Genomic DNA, 17,225 nt, shown 5'->3' with positions numbered 1-17,225 from the left:
CGCTAGTTATGCTACTGTTAGTAGCCATTTTAATTCTGCTGCTTTCCGCTTTCTTTCTTTTTTACGATCTAACATAATTGATTTAAGAATCAAGGAACAAATGACGAAAGTAGAACAGCACATTTTGCAGCTTGGTAAAGAACTCTGGAGCAAACGGCTGTTTTAATAAAATTACACTTTCTTTTGTTCTGGAGACAATGGTCCAAATCCATGGCCGCATAAACTAACAAAAAAAACAGCTATTTACAGAAAAAACAAAAGCATTCAAGGCAGTTACACTTGACAGCAAAAGTGCACTAAAATTATTTGCAATAACAAATCATTCAGGATTCCAAATGGTCCTATTATAATGTTCTGTAATATTATCCACACCTACGTATCAGAACTAAAGTGAAAAGCTTCAAAGTGTCTGTCATGTAGAACAATGAAATGCCATTTTCTTCAGTAAAATAAGCGAGGCACTTTATGTGCTATGCTACAGCAAGTATAAACCTGTGGCATGTGAGTTTACTGCTTCGATTACTACATATCCGTCTTTGTATGGCCACCATGGATTCATCTTTGTGCAGCAATTTGGATCATGTGACGAGGGGGCCCTCCATCCTTTACCATAAATATAATGCAGTTACATAAATGAGACTACTTCATACCTATATCTATCCGAATTTTAGCACCATTGTAGTCAGTCAAGCCGACATGTCCATCTATATGTGAAGGAATTTTTGGATATAGATAATCTGCTCATTTTGGGATTGAAACCATCTGTTATTCATTTGTAGTCTGATGTCCGACACAATATCTGTACATATAATAGCACGAAGAGTGCGGAGGGTACCCCACATAATACCACGGTATGTCAGCTTATGGGAACTTTTATGATACAATAGGGGATATTTTAGTCCTGGTCTCTAATATTCTGTCTATTTCAACCTGTTATGACTGTGGGTTGTATATGCTTTGGCCTATGTCACATTACATATTTGATCAAATTTGATGCCAGAAGTTATGACTAGTTATGATAGGAGACCCTAGCCAGCCTTTAATCAGTTTATTTCTTTGTACATTTTACGTCTTGGCTAAGGCCAACATATGTATGTATGTATGTATGTATGTATGTCTTTATTTATATAGCGCCATTAATGTACATCAGCGGCACCTGCTGCCTCCTGAGTGAAAGATGGCCGCTATTGCCCTCTGCAGGCCTGCCCCACTGTCAGGCTCTCTCGGGTACCCTTTGGCAGTGGGCTCGTACCACCCACCAAGTACAGGGGAATCTGCAGCTCCCTCAGTGCCTCCCGATCATCGAGCCCTCTCCTCAGCTACCCGATCGCCTCCCTACTCACCGGAGCAGCAGACCTCCGGTGACCCGATATTTCAGCCGCTCAGGTCTCTCCCACGGCTCTGTGCCCTCCGCTCCGACAGGGCCTCTCTCCTGCTAATCTCCACCGGCACCCAGATCACCCACCAGGACCAGCCCGGTGTGTAGCTTTCTTGTTAGGCCCAGTGCATGATCCAGGCGGCCATCTTGGGGGAGTGGAGCGGGAACCTCTAGATCTGGTGTGCGCAAACAAGGAGGAGGGCAGGATTTTCTTGGGGGGCGCAGGCGGTTGCAGAGGCCCTGCGCTCTTCCCCAAGGCATTTAAATACTGGGGGAATGCGTGAGGCCTCTGCAACCGAACTTACCGAAGGTTCAGCCGACTTCAGATAACGTGTTGACATGGCATTTGACGCCACGGTGTCATGTGACATCACATGACCCCGCGTTGATGCCAGTTGCCCTGGCAATGCATCACGTCACATGACCCAGCCGACACCCACAGGCAGGTAAGGGGGGCGCAAGCACCGAGGGGGTGAATGCTGGGCGGCGCAGCATCAGAAGTTTGCGCAATCCTGCTCTAGATCACTTTTTATTAAACCTTTTTCAAGTACAATGAAGTGCTGCTGTCTCTTTTCCTGTGCTACAGAAAGACAGTATGTGTGAGACCCACTTCCCTCACCACAATACATTGCACACTTTGAAGAAGTGTAGGAGGAGGCTTCTGTTGGTTGTTGCTGTGATTTAAATGGCTAGGTAGCTAAGCAAATAACAGAACCAACATTTCAGGCATGGCAACGTTCTGCAGTTTCTAATTTCATTTTGTTCAACAAGAGTTTGCACAAGCAAAGTGGCTCCCTCCTTTCTCCTTACTGACCCTTTGATGGGGCTCATGCAGGCCAATGAAGACAAAGACACTAGACTGACATGCATCCCCCCCAAACAGTCCACGCTGAGAAAGATACGCTATTAGGCCATATTTGCAATCCAGTGCTAGTCAAGTAAATGGGTTATAAGGGGTCTTGTGGCGCTGGGAGGCATCTTGTGCAATAGGAACGCTTAATAAAAATGGGAGTTCACCATCGCCCCCATGCCAAATGTTTTCTGTAGAAGGTTTAAGAAATCCAATTAAATTGTTCTAAAATGTTGCCATTTTCTTTGGGTCAAATAGGGTATGTGGGTTTGAAAATATATAGAAATACTGCACATAGGGAGGTTAAATCTCCCCACCCATTTCCATCAATGCTCATTTGCGGTCTCATTCCAATGATGTTGCCAAGGAAGTTGTAAGTCAGCCATTTTTTGACAATCCAAATATGTATGTATGTATATTTGTAGAGCCCCAACCAGGTACGCAGAACTTCACAATACAATGCTTGGAATATAACAATGCAGATGGGATAAGTGCATCAAGACAAATGTAACATTGGGAGAAGTTCCTGCCCCGGAGAGCTTACAATCTCTAGGTGGGTAAAAACTAAAAGTAATGATATCTGGAGAGGAGGGGGGAGGGAAGGGGCGTGGGGGGGGGGGGAGTTGAGTCCTTATTGTTAAGGTCAAACAGATCTCCAATTTCAGTTGTAAAAGGTATTACATCCTGCAACAGAATCTATACAGCAGAAGCTTTCTTATTGGTCAGAGAGTAGCAGTAAAGATGTCTCTCAGGATTTCCCATCTCACCTGAAGTAGTCACTGCAGGCAGCCAAGACCACTTTGTGCACTTGAAAGACTTCACTGTTTATAGTGAGAACCACATCAAGGAGCTGCCCCTGAGCCCGCAGTGCAGTTAGTCCCTGCAGGAGGATTGTGCTATGGCCAGGAGCCGAAAAGGAACACTTCAGGATGCTGTTCTTGGCAGCCATGCTATAAAGCAAAACAAAAAACATTACTCATTGACTAGATCAGTGTTATATGCCATTGAATACTTAAATATTATAAAGGGCTGCAGAGATTAAACCATTATGTTGCAGAGATGCTTAATAAAACCAGGGACAATTGAAGTAATAGTTCAGTGGTAACGTCACAGCTATTTAGGTAGGAAAACTCAGCTTGAATCCCAGTGTAAGCTCTTCTTGTGAACGTAGGCCTCGTCCATAGTGCAAGATATGGAGCGAGCGACATAGCTCACGCTACAAACAAACGTGTGTATTCCAAAGCACATGGCCATATTGAGCACGAGTTTGCACGTGAGATACAAGGATACTAAAAGCAGAGGAGACAAACTTGTTTGCTATTGCAGTGAGGCAGGCTGGTCATGTGAGCGGCTAACAGACAATGAGAATTTTGTAAGCTATTCTGCCTGGATACTGTTCAAATTACTTTTTGTCAGTGGAGTTGTGCTTGCTGTGAGGATATGGACAACTCAACTATTGAAAATTTGATTTCTGAGGTTTACAAACAGGAATCTTTCATTCATACCATGACAGAAATATCAATGATAATTTATGGAGAGAAATTTCTGATGTATTGTCCATTACTTGTATATAATTGTAAAAAAAAAATTTGGTAGTGTACAGTGCTTATTTCAATGCATCACATTTTCTAAAAATTTTTTTTTAACAAGGCATGTTTTCATGCATGACATATTGTAGTATTGTATGTCTTTCTTTATATAGCGCCACAAGTGTACTCAGTGCTTCACAAAGAATACAGTACAGGGATTATGATAATACAATAAGCGCAGCAAAATCAGACAATAGGAAAGGAAATCTCTTTCCCCCGAAGAGTTTACAATCTAAGTGTTTTGATGGGAGACTTACAGAGACAGCAGGTGAGGGAATAAGTGCTGTAGATGGCAGTGCTTGGTCACAATGGTTGGTAGGAGTTACTGTGGGTGTGGGACAATAGCCATCAGTGCCGGCTATTGGGATGCTTGATTTGTGAGGCGAGTTTTACGGTTAGTCAGTATTAAACCAGAAGGTTAACACCATTTACAGGGGAAGAGATGGCAGGGAGGCGTGGGTGAGATCAGGTAGGTGTGTATGTCTGAGTTCAGGCTTAGGGGAGATCCCCAGCAGCAGGAAGAAGTAGTTAGAGGGTGTGAATAGAGGATTTGTGTGGGTGTTTTTTATTGAGGGGCAAAGAAGTTGTTGGGAGAGAGGTGTATAAATAATGGTGCAGTGGGGAAGTTGGAGAGAACAGAGACGTTCAAAAAGGAGTTAGGAAACAGTCAACAGAAAAGGCAGTAGGGAGGGCATAGCGAGATGCAGGAGGAGAGACATCCCAGTTATTGGAAGATAGGAAGAGTACACATTATCATAGTATTTAGAAAATCAAGTTCTCACAGTTGCAAAGTTGCAAAGTTGCAAAGTTATTTTGCAGAGTCCAGATCTTCCTCTAATCTTCACCTCCAATTTCAACTCCCAAATTAATTCTACAGACACTTTAAATGTGACACTTAAGATGTTTCACAGCCAAGATAGACTGTCTTAAATACTCTGATCACATGCATTTGACTAACTATTAAGGGAGGAGTTTGCCTAATCAACTCACAGAGTTAATTAGATTTTAAGTTCTCTTTCAATTGATAGAAGAAATCAGCTCACAGAAACATACCAAAAAATTGTTAATTAGATGCATAGTGTGTGTGTGTGTGTGTGTGTGTGTGTGTGTGTGTGTGTGTGTGTGTGTGTGTGTGTGTGTGTATATATATATATATATATGTTTGCAGAATACTTCTGTAAATTGCATGGCATTATGCATTTTATTATTTGCTAAAGGCGTGTTCTCATGCATGACACTTCCTTTGCACGCCCCCCACGTCATGACCGCACCCACCCCCTCGCTCACTTTCCAAAAACCTACAGTCCACATCGCCGGAGAGGAAAGCTCGTGCGAGGCATGTAGCATTGTAGCGCTCGCGTTCGCTTTCACTATGGACAAAGCCATAGGCAAGTCGCTATCTCCATGATTGGATGATCATGGCAGGGACTCACTGTGCCTGAAACATTCTGCATATATTTTGATCACCATCTAAGAGATAAAATATTGCTACTCTTTAACTAGATCAATATTATAAGCAAACACAATACTCAAATAGGATAAAACACTGAAGAAGACTGCAAAGATGTTGCCATCAGGGTACAGAGATCGTGCTACCAAGCTGCAGATGTGATTATGGATATCGAAGATGCCTTTAACATATGTGCAAACCACATATTAACAGGTGCAAGGTTAACTCAGCCTTTCAAACTTCCAAAATAAATAAAATATGAACCAACTGTAACTGGTAAATGTGTAATCTTGTATTTGTACAGGACTTTGGATAAAAGCACTAGATAAGAATGCATTATCATAGCCTCAAGGTAAAATGTTGCATATCCTTTAACTCCTGATTTCAAGATCTTATAGACTCAACATATTTATATTTCTAAGATAACTTAAGTGATTTTTTTTTTTATTTATTTGTTATTTATTTTTAACTTGAGAGCCAGCTAGAATTTTTAGGTGCCAAAGTTTTGTTGAGCGGAAGGGGGGGGGGGGGGGTGCAGCTGTTCCGGTTGAGTACAATCTGCTCTAAAAATGAAGTTATATACCTCTTATAAGCTATATTGAGGCTGTATCTTGGCTTCTGAAGACTTAATAAAAAAGGTCACATTGACTACTGAACACTGATATAGATATAGATATAGATACACATACACACTATTCACTTAACCCCATGCCATCCGTTTGACATTCAAGTAACAGCACTAGAGCTTGTCACAGGGGCAAGGAAGTACAATCTCAGAATGTCCCCTGGTGATCTGTTGTGCACACTTTTGTATTTTAAGAGACTACTTCTATCCACGCTCAGGGAACCAGAAGATGGAGAGGACCTCTTATGTCATAGTAGTCTGACTCAAATCCATGAAATGTTGATCCAGTCCTTGTTTTGTTGCTCGAATATTATACATTTTGTTTTTCATTAGTCCTGCATTTCTATAGGAAATGGATACTTGCAGGTCCAGTAGTTGTCCAGGAGCTCATGGAGTTAAGTCGGTAATACTCTGATAGTGATCACAAGATTGTCGCACAGAGGAGGGTTATGTACAGTATCAGGTTCCTGCAAAGTGTTTAGACTAAACTGTTCTGTAAGAAATTGATAATCAAGTATAAATAAATACATCTTGGAAAAGTTTCCAGTTTGGGAACTGAAATACTACTGTAGTTGCCTCTCCTGTCTTATCTTTAAGTAACGCTGTTGTCCATGTTTTTCAGACCGTCATTAACAAGGATATATTTTACAGTTGCATATCTTACACGTCAAACATTTTTGTCCTCTCTCTGATCTTTTTCTGGGGACAACTGTAATGTTGGTAACAAACGCTTTGCATTTCTAACGCCCAGATTCATCAAGCTCTGTTATAGGTCAACACACCCAAACAGGCGTTAATTCCCCTTCAATTCCATGGAAGAGAACACCCATTCAGATACATTAAACCATAACAAAGTTTAATGAATATTCATTAGTGTGTGATCGTGTCAATCAGGCCCTACCTTATGGAAACTCCCATTCAAGTTAATCGGAGTTTATGCAACTGCACGTCAAAGAAAAACAAAGATACTAAGGAGATTTTCAGATTGTGTATTGTGGCTAGGCAGGCTCACATGTACAGATTGCTGACCCTGTTATTCATTTGTACTTGAGTTTAGGGTGTACAGTATATAGGTTTTGTTTTGAAACAATGGCTAGAAGCCTGGCCATGCTGTCTTTTTGTGCACTCTGGTAATACTACAGCAGTTTTACAAAAGTGCGCACATTATACGCGGTCTCTATACATATGCTGCAATAAACAAATCAGTCTCAATAAATGGATTAAGAAGTATAGAGGAAAATTACAAAGCTCGACTAACGGGCATCTGAGCTTGATCTTGTTAACGGCGATTGATGCCAAAATCGACCTCTGGTACCCTTTATCTGAGCTTTGTGAATACCTCCTACAATGTCAGTTTTAACTCACTGCCTTGGACCAGTTCAGAATCCAATAAAATGAAGCTTTAAACAGGGGTGTAGCTGGACATGCGCAGGACCCCGGGCAAAATTTTGCCGGCTGCTCGTGTGCATGCGTGATCGGAGTTTGCCAGTCGTGCATGAGCAACCGGCAAGCGCTGATCGCGCACGAGCACCCGGCAAGTCCCAATCTCGCATGCTGCGAGCAGATCGGCAGATGATTCGCGCATGCGCAGTTGGCGACAAATATTGTCACCTTATAGAGCAGGCCCCCCAAAGAACGCGGGCTATAGGTACGCCCCTGGTTTTAAATAACCTTGCTAGGTCGAATAATTAAAATATTTACTGCTCGCAACAAAGCTTTGTAAAAAGTAATAAGGAGTATGTAAGTGAGACTTTTAATGCACATTTAGCTAGGTGGCAATCAGGCTGTTATACATATTTTGGGAATCTTATCTAGGTAATTTCTAAGAGTTGACAAAACGATCAAATAAAAAAAATGTAACACCAATGTTTACTAGTATTCATAAGGGAGGGAACACATTTGAAGAGGAAATACTCAATCTCCCCCACTGAAAGACTCATTAATGGTATAATGTTGACCAGCAAAGTCCCATTTAAAATACGTGCTGCAGCTATGGAGCATAATCGTTGTGTTCCATAGGGACCCTTTATCGATATAGATATAGGATACACCCTCACTCTACAGCAAGTGTTTTTTTATTTTGCCACAAAAAGGTTTACTTTAGACGATATCCAACTTTAAAGAATGTAATGGATTATTTCCATGAATCATTGTTGCATGTTTTCACAGCCATGCATGCTTTCTACATGTCAGGGGAGATCTCCTGTTAAAGTTCCTCCAAATACGAAAGTTAAACTATTACAATGGCAGGTCTAACAGGATAAAAGGGGCAGTTCCAAATAGCAGGCAAAACAAGTTTTACACTTTCTTAGCATTATTTAAATCACAACACAACAAGTTAACTAAGGGTTAACAGACAGGACCCAGTAAATTGCACTCAAAGTATTATTGAACAGCTAAATTAGCCTGGGATACCAATTGTCCCACTAGGTGGGGTATAATACCCCTGTCCAACGACACACTAAAGTGAGTATAATCTCACAAAACAAAAATAAATACATTTTATTAATTAAATCAGCGACGACATTAAAAATCTATACATAACACAAAACAAAAATGTTAAAATTTCCCCATGGGGTGATGCGTAACTGAACTAGACTGAAAACTTAGTTAGTATACAGACATATGTTGGAATGGTACACACTATCAGGTTTGAACGTGGTACATTACCAATGCTATTCCAACCTATTTGTAGATGGAACTGGTGTACTCCCTTCTATGTCTAGTAACAGTCTAGGTCAATAAATGCAGTGGGTAGTATACAGTGATTGTTGGTCAGAGTCCATTCTAGGCACTAGAGTCAAACAGTTACCAGTGTATTAAATAGCCCATTCAGTGTAAGTTCCCCCTTAGGACCATAGTAAGTATTGTTGATAACCACAATTGATAATAAGTCTAGTGATATAGTGAAAACATACTGAAATAAATGATGCTGCTATACATGGTGTAATAAAGACATTGCGGCATAAATCTTCATGACTCAGAATGTTGTTTTCAATATTTAAATCACCATTAAAAAGGAGCAATCCGTGCAACATCGTACTTGTGTGTTTTTAAATACATCACTTCTGTAGTTTTAGATAATACTACCATTTATTTAATTCAAGGTTTAATGCATTGCAATATCGGAGGATGCTCTGTATTTCTATAGCAGGCTTTAGCCCACCTCCCCTGATCTTTGCAACACTTTCCTGTTTGCGGTAATTTGTTGCCAAAATTCCCAGCAGTTTGAGCTGCAAACTGTAACAATAGCTAATATTATCTTAGTAATATAAGAATACATTGTAGCTACTAAGTTACACTCACTGAAGGATTGAAACTGAAAGGCAGCCATTTAGTGAACCCTGGGAATCAGGATCTTTGCTGATCGATCACAGGTGAAGGAATCAAAATTTGGTAGCTTAGGTAGTTTTCAATAAAGGAAATCAAAGGCTTCATATATCAAAAACAAAAATGTGTTTTATTTTTTTTAAAGCGCCATTTAGTTTGCCTCTTTAAACAAAATGTACATATAAATAAAGGAAGCAAAAAAAAAAAGGTTGCTATGCAGTGATTCCTTTCTATTATTATTTACTTACTAGGCCATATGTTTTAAAGGCTAAACACATCTGTGCAATTTAACGTGACACAAGGAGGCTTGTAAAATTTGTATGTCATTATTTGCAATCAATCACAGTTAATTAACATGTATTGCAAATGAATGCTTGCCGATAATTGGAATGAATTTATTCAAAGTTGCAAGGTGAAATGCAATTGGGAGCTTGGCATACCGTACATATAATGAAAACATTACTTGTTTATTATGCCATGTTAATTCATTTATTTATTTTACACCGGAATGTAGGTGGATAGGAGCAGACAATTGTGATCCTTGAGGTTTCCTACAGGGTCACATTTTATTTTTGTTCCTGAAACTGCCTCAACAACTCTGCAGTCAATTCCCTCTTTGGTTATATATTTTAATAACACATGGGATGTAAAATAATATTTGAGGGGCTTCAAGAAACCCTTGGGTTCAATCCAACCCAAAAGCCAACTTAGGCAAAACAAATCATAGCAAATAAAATATATATATATATTTTTTTCAACTTTGTATTTTATTCATTTTTTCAAAGATACAGCAGTTGTAATACATATTATAACATGGTTCATCCTTTCTGCAATATGTGCTACCAAAGAAACTCACATATAAACACACTGAACATAGACTCGGGGGGGGGGGGGGGGGGACGACACATTAGGAGAGAGGGGGGGCGGGGGAAGAGGAACCCTGATTTCACAACAACTGGTTCTTCTGTGGACCGCTGCCTCTCCTGGTTTGCCATCCCCTTGTAGGTGTTTCCACTCACTTTACAAGTTCTGCGCGTGACCTTTCTGACCACTTCATCTGGGACTTTGGTAAACACTCTATCTGTCTCGTCTGTCGTCGTTCTATGGTTACTGCTATTCGTCAAAGGAGAACTCACCTTTCACTATCACAGCCAAATTGTGGCATTGTTCACCCCCGTGATGTCAGTTTGCGCCAGCCACGGAAACCAGACTTTTTGAAAATTTGAGCCAGTGTCATTGACCAAGCTTGTCAATTTCTCCATCTGGCAGACAAACCAAATTCTGTTGCGAATCTTCTCTATTGATGGGATTGCGTTTTGTTTTCACAATGCCGCTGTCTCACACCTCATTGCCGTCGCAAAATGGGTGACTAATTTATTCCCTGCTCTCGACAAGCCCTCCAGTGGTTTATTTAATAAGAATAACCAAGGATCCAGAGGAATTTCGAGGCCCAAAATCCTCTTTAACCAAATCTGAATTTGTTCCCAGATCGGGCTCAAGCGAGGGCAAGACCTCAACATGTGCAACAGGTCCCCAGGCTCTCCACATTGTCTAGGACATAAGGGGGAGTAACCTGGTACAAATTTAGATAACCTAACTGGGGTGAGGTACCACCTCATTAATACTTTATATGAGTTCTCCTTTAATGTCGTGCAGATCGAGGTTTTTGCTACTGCCTCAAGTATGTCCTTCCAGTCTTCGTCCTCTAATGTTTCCCCTAGATCTCTTTCCCATTGAGTCATGTAGTCAAGTCTTTGTCTGCCTCCTTTTCCAGGATCGATCACTTCTCTATATAATCTAGATGTGAGTCCCTGTGTGTCGTGCCCACGCACACAGAGCATTTCAAAATTTGTCACTTTAGGATGGTTCGTGTGTTTGGTGTAAAATGCCCGGATCTGGAGGAATCTAAAGAATTCTGTGTTCGGAATGCCTTTATCTGACTGAATCTGTGTGAATGTCTTAATAGTAATTCTGCCCTCCAGATCCTTCAACCTCCCATATCCACTCTGTTTCCAGAGTAAAAAGTGTCCCTCGTCCATCCCCGGAGCAAAATCAGGATTTCTAAACAGTGGGGTCATCAGCGAGCTCCTAGTGGTCAGGGCACATCTAAATTTGGTTGCCTCCCAGACTGCAAATGAGTTGAGCATTGAGGACAGCGGTCCCGAGTTCTTCTTAAGTCTAGATTTTGGGTACCAAATTAAATTATGAATTTGTAATGGGGCACAAAGTTCACTCTCCAGTTCCACCCATCTACATAATTTCGAATCTGAATGCCATTGAATAATTTGACTCAATTGGGACGCTTTATAGTGTGAGAACAAGCAAGGTACCGCCAATCCGCCTGCTGTTTTGGGCCTCACCAGTGTTTTCGCTTTTATTCTTGCTTTTTTGTTTTTCCAAATAAATTGGAAGATCTGAGCTTGCATGTCTCTAATGTCTGCCCGTACTATGGGTATGGGAAGTTTCTGGAAAAGATATAGTAGACGGGGAAGAAGGTTCATCTTAACACTGTAAACTCTTCCAATCCAGGAGATACCATACAATGCCCATTCCTTCAGCTCCTTTCTCAAAGACTGTAAGAGTTTTGGATAATTTGCCTTATATAACGACTTCCCCTCCCTAGTCAGATTAACTCCTAAATACTTCATTGCTATGGGTTGCCAATTCAGATTGAAGTTAATCTCTATTAATTTTTCGGTGTCTTTTGGGAGATTCAAATTCAGAGCCTCCGATTTTGCTTGGTTTATTTTAAACCCTGAGATCGCGTTAAACGTTTCCAGCAGGTCAAAGAAGTTGGGTAGAGAGACCAGGGGCCTAGACAATGTCAGAATAACATCATCCGCGTATAGTGCAGTTTTATATTCCTGAGAGCGAATTTGGATTCCCGTGATATCCTTATTACCTCGAATGTGGCTGCTAGTGGCTCCATGCAGAGGGCAAACAACAAGGGCGAGAGCGGCAGCCCTGTCTTGTGCCACTTTTAATTTGCAATGATTCTGACAGGAACCCCTGATGGATTACCAGAGCGGTTGGGTTTGTGTATAATGCTTTAATTGCCCAAGATACTGTGTCCCCCATTCCAAACGCTGCAAGCGTGGCATCCAGGTAGGGCCAGTCAATTCTATCGAAGGCTTTTTCAGCGTCTAAGCTTAATGTGATTCCCAGGATCCTGTTGGTGTTAATATATTCTATGGTATCGACTAGTCTCCTAGTATTATCGGCTGCTTGCCTACTTTAGATAAAAACCAACCTGATCCGGATGAATAGTACTCAATCTATTGGCCATCAATTTGGAATACATTTTGATATCCGAAATAATCAATAAGATCTGCCTATAACTTGGACAATTTATGGGGTCCTTGCCCTGTTTATAAATCACCGAGATGGACGCCTGCAGCATCTGGTCTGAAAAGGACCCCCCTGCTAGGATATTATTATACATCCGTAATAAGTGCGGGGTCAGAATCCCTATAAATATTTTATAATAGAGATTTGAAAACCCGTCTGGGTCCGGAGCCTTTGCAGGTTTGAGATTTGCAACTACATCTTGTAGTAGTTCTGCTGTAAACTCTTTTTCTAGGAACTCTCGCTCCAACCTCGTTATCCTTGGCAAATCCGAGTCAGCTAGAAATTTCTCTAATGCTTTGCTCGTTTTATCGTTATGTCTCACCTTCTTGCCATCATACACTCTTTCGTAATATGCTCTAAACTCCTCAACTATGTGTTTGGGATTTGCAGTCTTTCCCATTTGCTCTCCCATTCTAGTTTTGTCCTGGAACTAGATTCCATATTCCTCTGTCTCTCTTTACAGCCTATGGGATTCATTTTTCCCTAGTTCAGTTGCCTGTTATTTCCCCTGTTCCAGCAGCTTGCTGCATGTGAAAGGGCAACATTTTGCTACACATGTTGTTTACTTAGACATATTCAGTGAGTTGCTATAGCAACCTCAGCCTTTCCCTCAGAATGGGCTAGTCTGCTTTCTCCCCCTCTGCCTTGCCTACAGATGGTCTGTCCCCAGGCTATCTTGTTACCCAGAATACACTCACACTTCCTTTTCCACCTTCAACAGTGGCTGAGTGAGTACCTTCTGTAATTTGCTCTACTGGCAGGGACTCATCCTTTTCACCTGCCCTTACTACAAAGCACCCACAGAGAGACATTATTCCAACACAAACATCTCATCCACAAGTGCCTGTCTTTATTGCCGCTTTCCCTAAATAAAGTGAAGAAAATATACAGGACTTGTTGTGTTTTGGAAAGAGGGCTGAGTTGAAGCTAGCTGGGTTCATTCATACCGCCAGACATGACCCTAGATCCAGAATAAGTTTTAAATCGAGTGAATTGTGTAGTTTTGTTGTTTGTTGCGAATTTTCCTCGCTATCATGGTATCTGGCTTGTTCACTTTTTCAAAAAATTTCCTCTTTGTCCAACTCAGTGTCTTCTCAGCCTGGGAAGTAAGGAGTAGATTAAGTTCTATTCTTACATCCTTCAACTCCTTTAATTAATCCTCTCTACCAGTTCGGTTATGCAGTATAGAGAGCTCATGGAGCTTGTCCCTTAGCTGGGTCATTTTAGCCTCTCTCGCTCTTTTTCTGCCTGCTGCTATATTTATCAGGACACCTCTCATTGTGGCCTTGTGAGCCTCCCATAAAGTGACATGGGACTCCATATTGCCTATATTTATCCTAAAAAATTGTGAGATCTCTTCTTTTATATTTTGTGCTAACTCAGGTATCTTAATTAAGGATTTGTTTAGTTTCCAATTTGCTCCTGGGCTGGCCAGTCTAATTTGAGAGCACCTCGGCTCAATTGGTGCATGATCCGACCATGAAATATCTTGTATTCCTGAATAGGAGATCTGTGAAACCAATCTATTTGATATGAAGAAGTAATCAATTCTACTGTAGCTGTCGTGTGGGTGCGAATAGAATGTGAAGCCTCTTTCTCCATGGTGCTGTTCTCTCCAAATGTCAACTAATTGTTTGTCTCTGATACCCTGGCAAAGTGCTGTCACCCCTACGGTCTTGTCTCATTTCCTCTGTTGTGATCTATCCACTGTCGGGTCTAACCGTTTGTTGAAGTCTCCTGCGATCACTATGCTTCCTTCCGCCACCCTATCCAGTTGTTCAAAAAACGAACAAAAGAACTGTGGGTCATTTTCACATGGGGCATAAACCGACGCCAACGTTATATAACTGTTATGTACTTTCCCCGTCAAGATAAGGTATCTTCCCTGTGTCTCTTTTAATCTTATCTACTTGAAATGGGAAGCTGTTGTGGAACAGTATCGCCACACCTCTTTTTTTCTCCAACGCGGACGCTAGATAGAACTGGCGGAAGTGAGTATCTAAAAACCAAGGGGTATGTCTAGCACTAAAGTGAGTCTCCTGTAGAAATAAAACGTCTGTTTTTTTCTTTTTATATTCTGTAAATGCAATTCTCTTCTTTTGAGGGCTATTAAAGCCTTTAACATTATGTGATACCCAAGTTACAGCCATTGTATTACGTGTACAAGGTTGCTTACCAAAATCTGATGTCTTTTCAGGAGCCTGCCAAGGGACTGCGGCCGACATTCTGCTACCTTGCCTTCGCCGAACCGATCCAGAGTATGATATGTGTGGGGGTTCAGGGTGAGGGGGAAGGGAACACTCACAGGAACAAAGAGGGAAAACAAAACAACATACAACATAACTGACAAATTAAACAATATCAGCATTGAGCTATAACTGGTTTTACTGGACCCAAGCTTTTGTGCCCAGGGGCAATGTGCCTTCTCCCTATTCCCTCCTTCTAGGGACCGAAGGGCCGACTCTGTTGGAGTCTCACTTCCCCTGGGTCTTCCTCCACTGGCCCTGATGTAATATCCCCAGTGGGGCCAAGGCACATGCCTACTGCCAGGGTGCCGGGGCCTCCGCCCTTCTCCCGGCACTCTCTTCCGTTGATTTAACCTTATCCTAAGTAATGTACTTTGTAAAAATCTCTATTACAAAATCTCTATCCAAACGTATTAACTATATAACTCTGTTATTCACCTTTATTCCGCTCCCTATACCTCTGTTCTGGTTGTTCTGCCATGTGCATGCAGAGGGTTGCTGTTGTCCTCCAGTATCTGGAAATTCTCATGTAATTATTTCCACCCGTATCCAGAGCTCCAGATATAAGTATACACCTCTCCTCATCCTCCGCTCCAATCCTATGCTCTTCTTTCTACTCTCCTTCTTTACATCGTCTTATCTTATCAGACACTTCCTTTAGCTAACCTGCCCTACTTCCCACTCTCGGCCCCGCCACCTTTTATCTGGAAGCAGGGACTCCATCCATCTGCCCACGAACTCCTCCACATCCAGGACTTCCTCAGGTATGCCCCTTATTCGCAGGTTATTTCTCCGATCCCTGTTTTCCCCATCCTCCTGCTTATCCTCCAAATCAACCAAACGTTTTGTAATTTGTGTGATCTCCTGCGCTGTGTGTTTGTGACACTCCACGGAGGTCTCCATTCTTTGTTCCAAATCCTGTGTATGTTCCCCAATGCTTTGTAGGTCTTTTCTCAGCCCTTCCACCCCACTGCGGAAAAAGTATTTTATATCCGTGAGGAATTTTGCCATATCCTGTCTCAATACCGGCTGCATTTCTGCCTCCTCCGCTTGTTCCCCCCGGTCATGTGTGGAGTCCGTGTCGAAACTCCCGCCCAGCGACATTGCAGCCTCCTCTCTGTTTCTAGCCTGGTCTGAGTTCCAGAAGTAAGAGCGCAAATCGATAGATTTCCTCTTTGTCTTCTGAATAACTGCACGCGTTGTTGGCATCGCCGCCGCTTCGTCTGTCTGTGCGTGTATTTTTAAGGTGATACTTTGGGTATTTTAGTGCTTATAGTGTACTATTGCGCCGGGAGTTAGCGGAGCTGTCAAATTAAGCCGCCAATCCTGTACCCGTCGCGCATGCGCTCAATATATTGTGACATAGTCCAAAGATGTTAGGCAGCTTTCTGCCCCATTTTAGAGCAGAAAGTGCAGGAATAGTTACAAATGATCCGTTCCACAGCTTCCCATTACCTCAGGCAGCTGGATGGAAAATCCAGACCACAGATTACAATGGCTCTAGTTCTCCCTCACCTGCTCTTCTAATCACATGCACAGGTATTTAGAGCAGAGAGGTTTTGCATTTCACTCTCTCTCCTTGGAGCCTGGGGGCTGGGGGTGTCGCTACTCTCCTGCATCCAGTATCGAGGTTGACGGCCTCTCCACGTATGACAGTACCAGAGGATTTGCCTGGACACCACGAACAGATAAGACAAAACAAATGATTACTGCTGTTGCTAAAAGACTGTGCTGTATCTTGTGTCCGTAAATGAGAGAGCATTGTTTTAAGCTGGGGAACCAGTTTAGTTGGCCAGCAGCTGTTAGAGAGACTGATTCTGATGTGTAGTTAGATCCCTGAAAGGGATAGGATTTGCTTATATGATTTTGGTTTTATTTCTTGAAATAACAGTGTGGGAAATATTGTAACACTGAAATGTGTGAACTGCTGAATGAAAGTATCTGAGTACCTCTAACCTACACATGTTAAAGCTGCAGTACCTTACTTGGATGAAAATAAAGCAGGCAGAAGCCTGAGTTAAGCAGCATAATACTTTGCATGATCCTGTTTGTTGTATAATTAACCCTAGAAGACTGTGTCGGGAAGAACCCAGACAGACGTCAGCACTACAAAAGAGGGGCGTTTGTCACATATGGTGGAGAATGCGGGTCGACACTAAAAAGTCTGTGGGTTTGCAAATAAATGCGGGGGTTTAAAATGGCCGCCGAGCTGAACTAAAGTACAGATGCTATGAGTGAAGTCTGTTCCAATGTGTATATCAGTTGTGCTTCTAGCATACACAGAGAATGTGCGAAGTGTGGATGCAATAGCACCCTGAACCCAAACAGAAAATCAAAATGTTTTGCTGAAGAAGAAAAAAAAAAATTGCATCTAGCAAGTGCTGTTTGTAAAGCTAATGCATTTTGCTG

General features: G+C 41.8%; 1 protein-coding gene across 2 annotated transcripts in view; it reads right to left on the bottom strand.

Annotated features, from left to right (window-relative positions):
- The window catches only part of KLHL26 (kelch like family member 26), a 45,846-nt gene that overhangs the window by 10,316 nt on the left and 18,305 nt on the right, over window positions 1-17,225 (bottom strand). The window contains exon 2 of one of the 2 annotated variants that reach the window (XM_075610858.1): window positions 2,996-3,178. The exons of the other annotated variant lie outside the window; for it this stretch is intronic. Coding sequence (XP_075466973.1) covers window positions 2,996-3,178 — 183 coding nt within the window. The remainder of the gene's footprint in view (window positions 1-2,995; window positions 3,179-17,225) is intronic. 2 annotated transcript variants of the gene reach the window in all.

This window comes from Ascaphus truei, chromosome 8, assembly GCF_040206685.1.
Source record: "Ascaphus truei isolate aAscTru1 chromosome 8, aAscTru1.hap1, whole genome shotgun sequence".
NCBI classification, from domain to species: domain Eukaryota; kingdom Metazoa; phylum Chordata; class Amphibia; order Anura; family Ascaphidae; genus Ascaphus; species Ascaphus truei.
The sequence above is the reverse complement of the archived record's forward strand: the minus strand, read 5'-3'. Positions and strand labels throughout refer to the sequence as shown.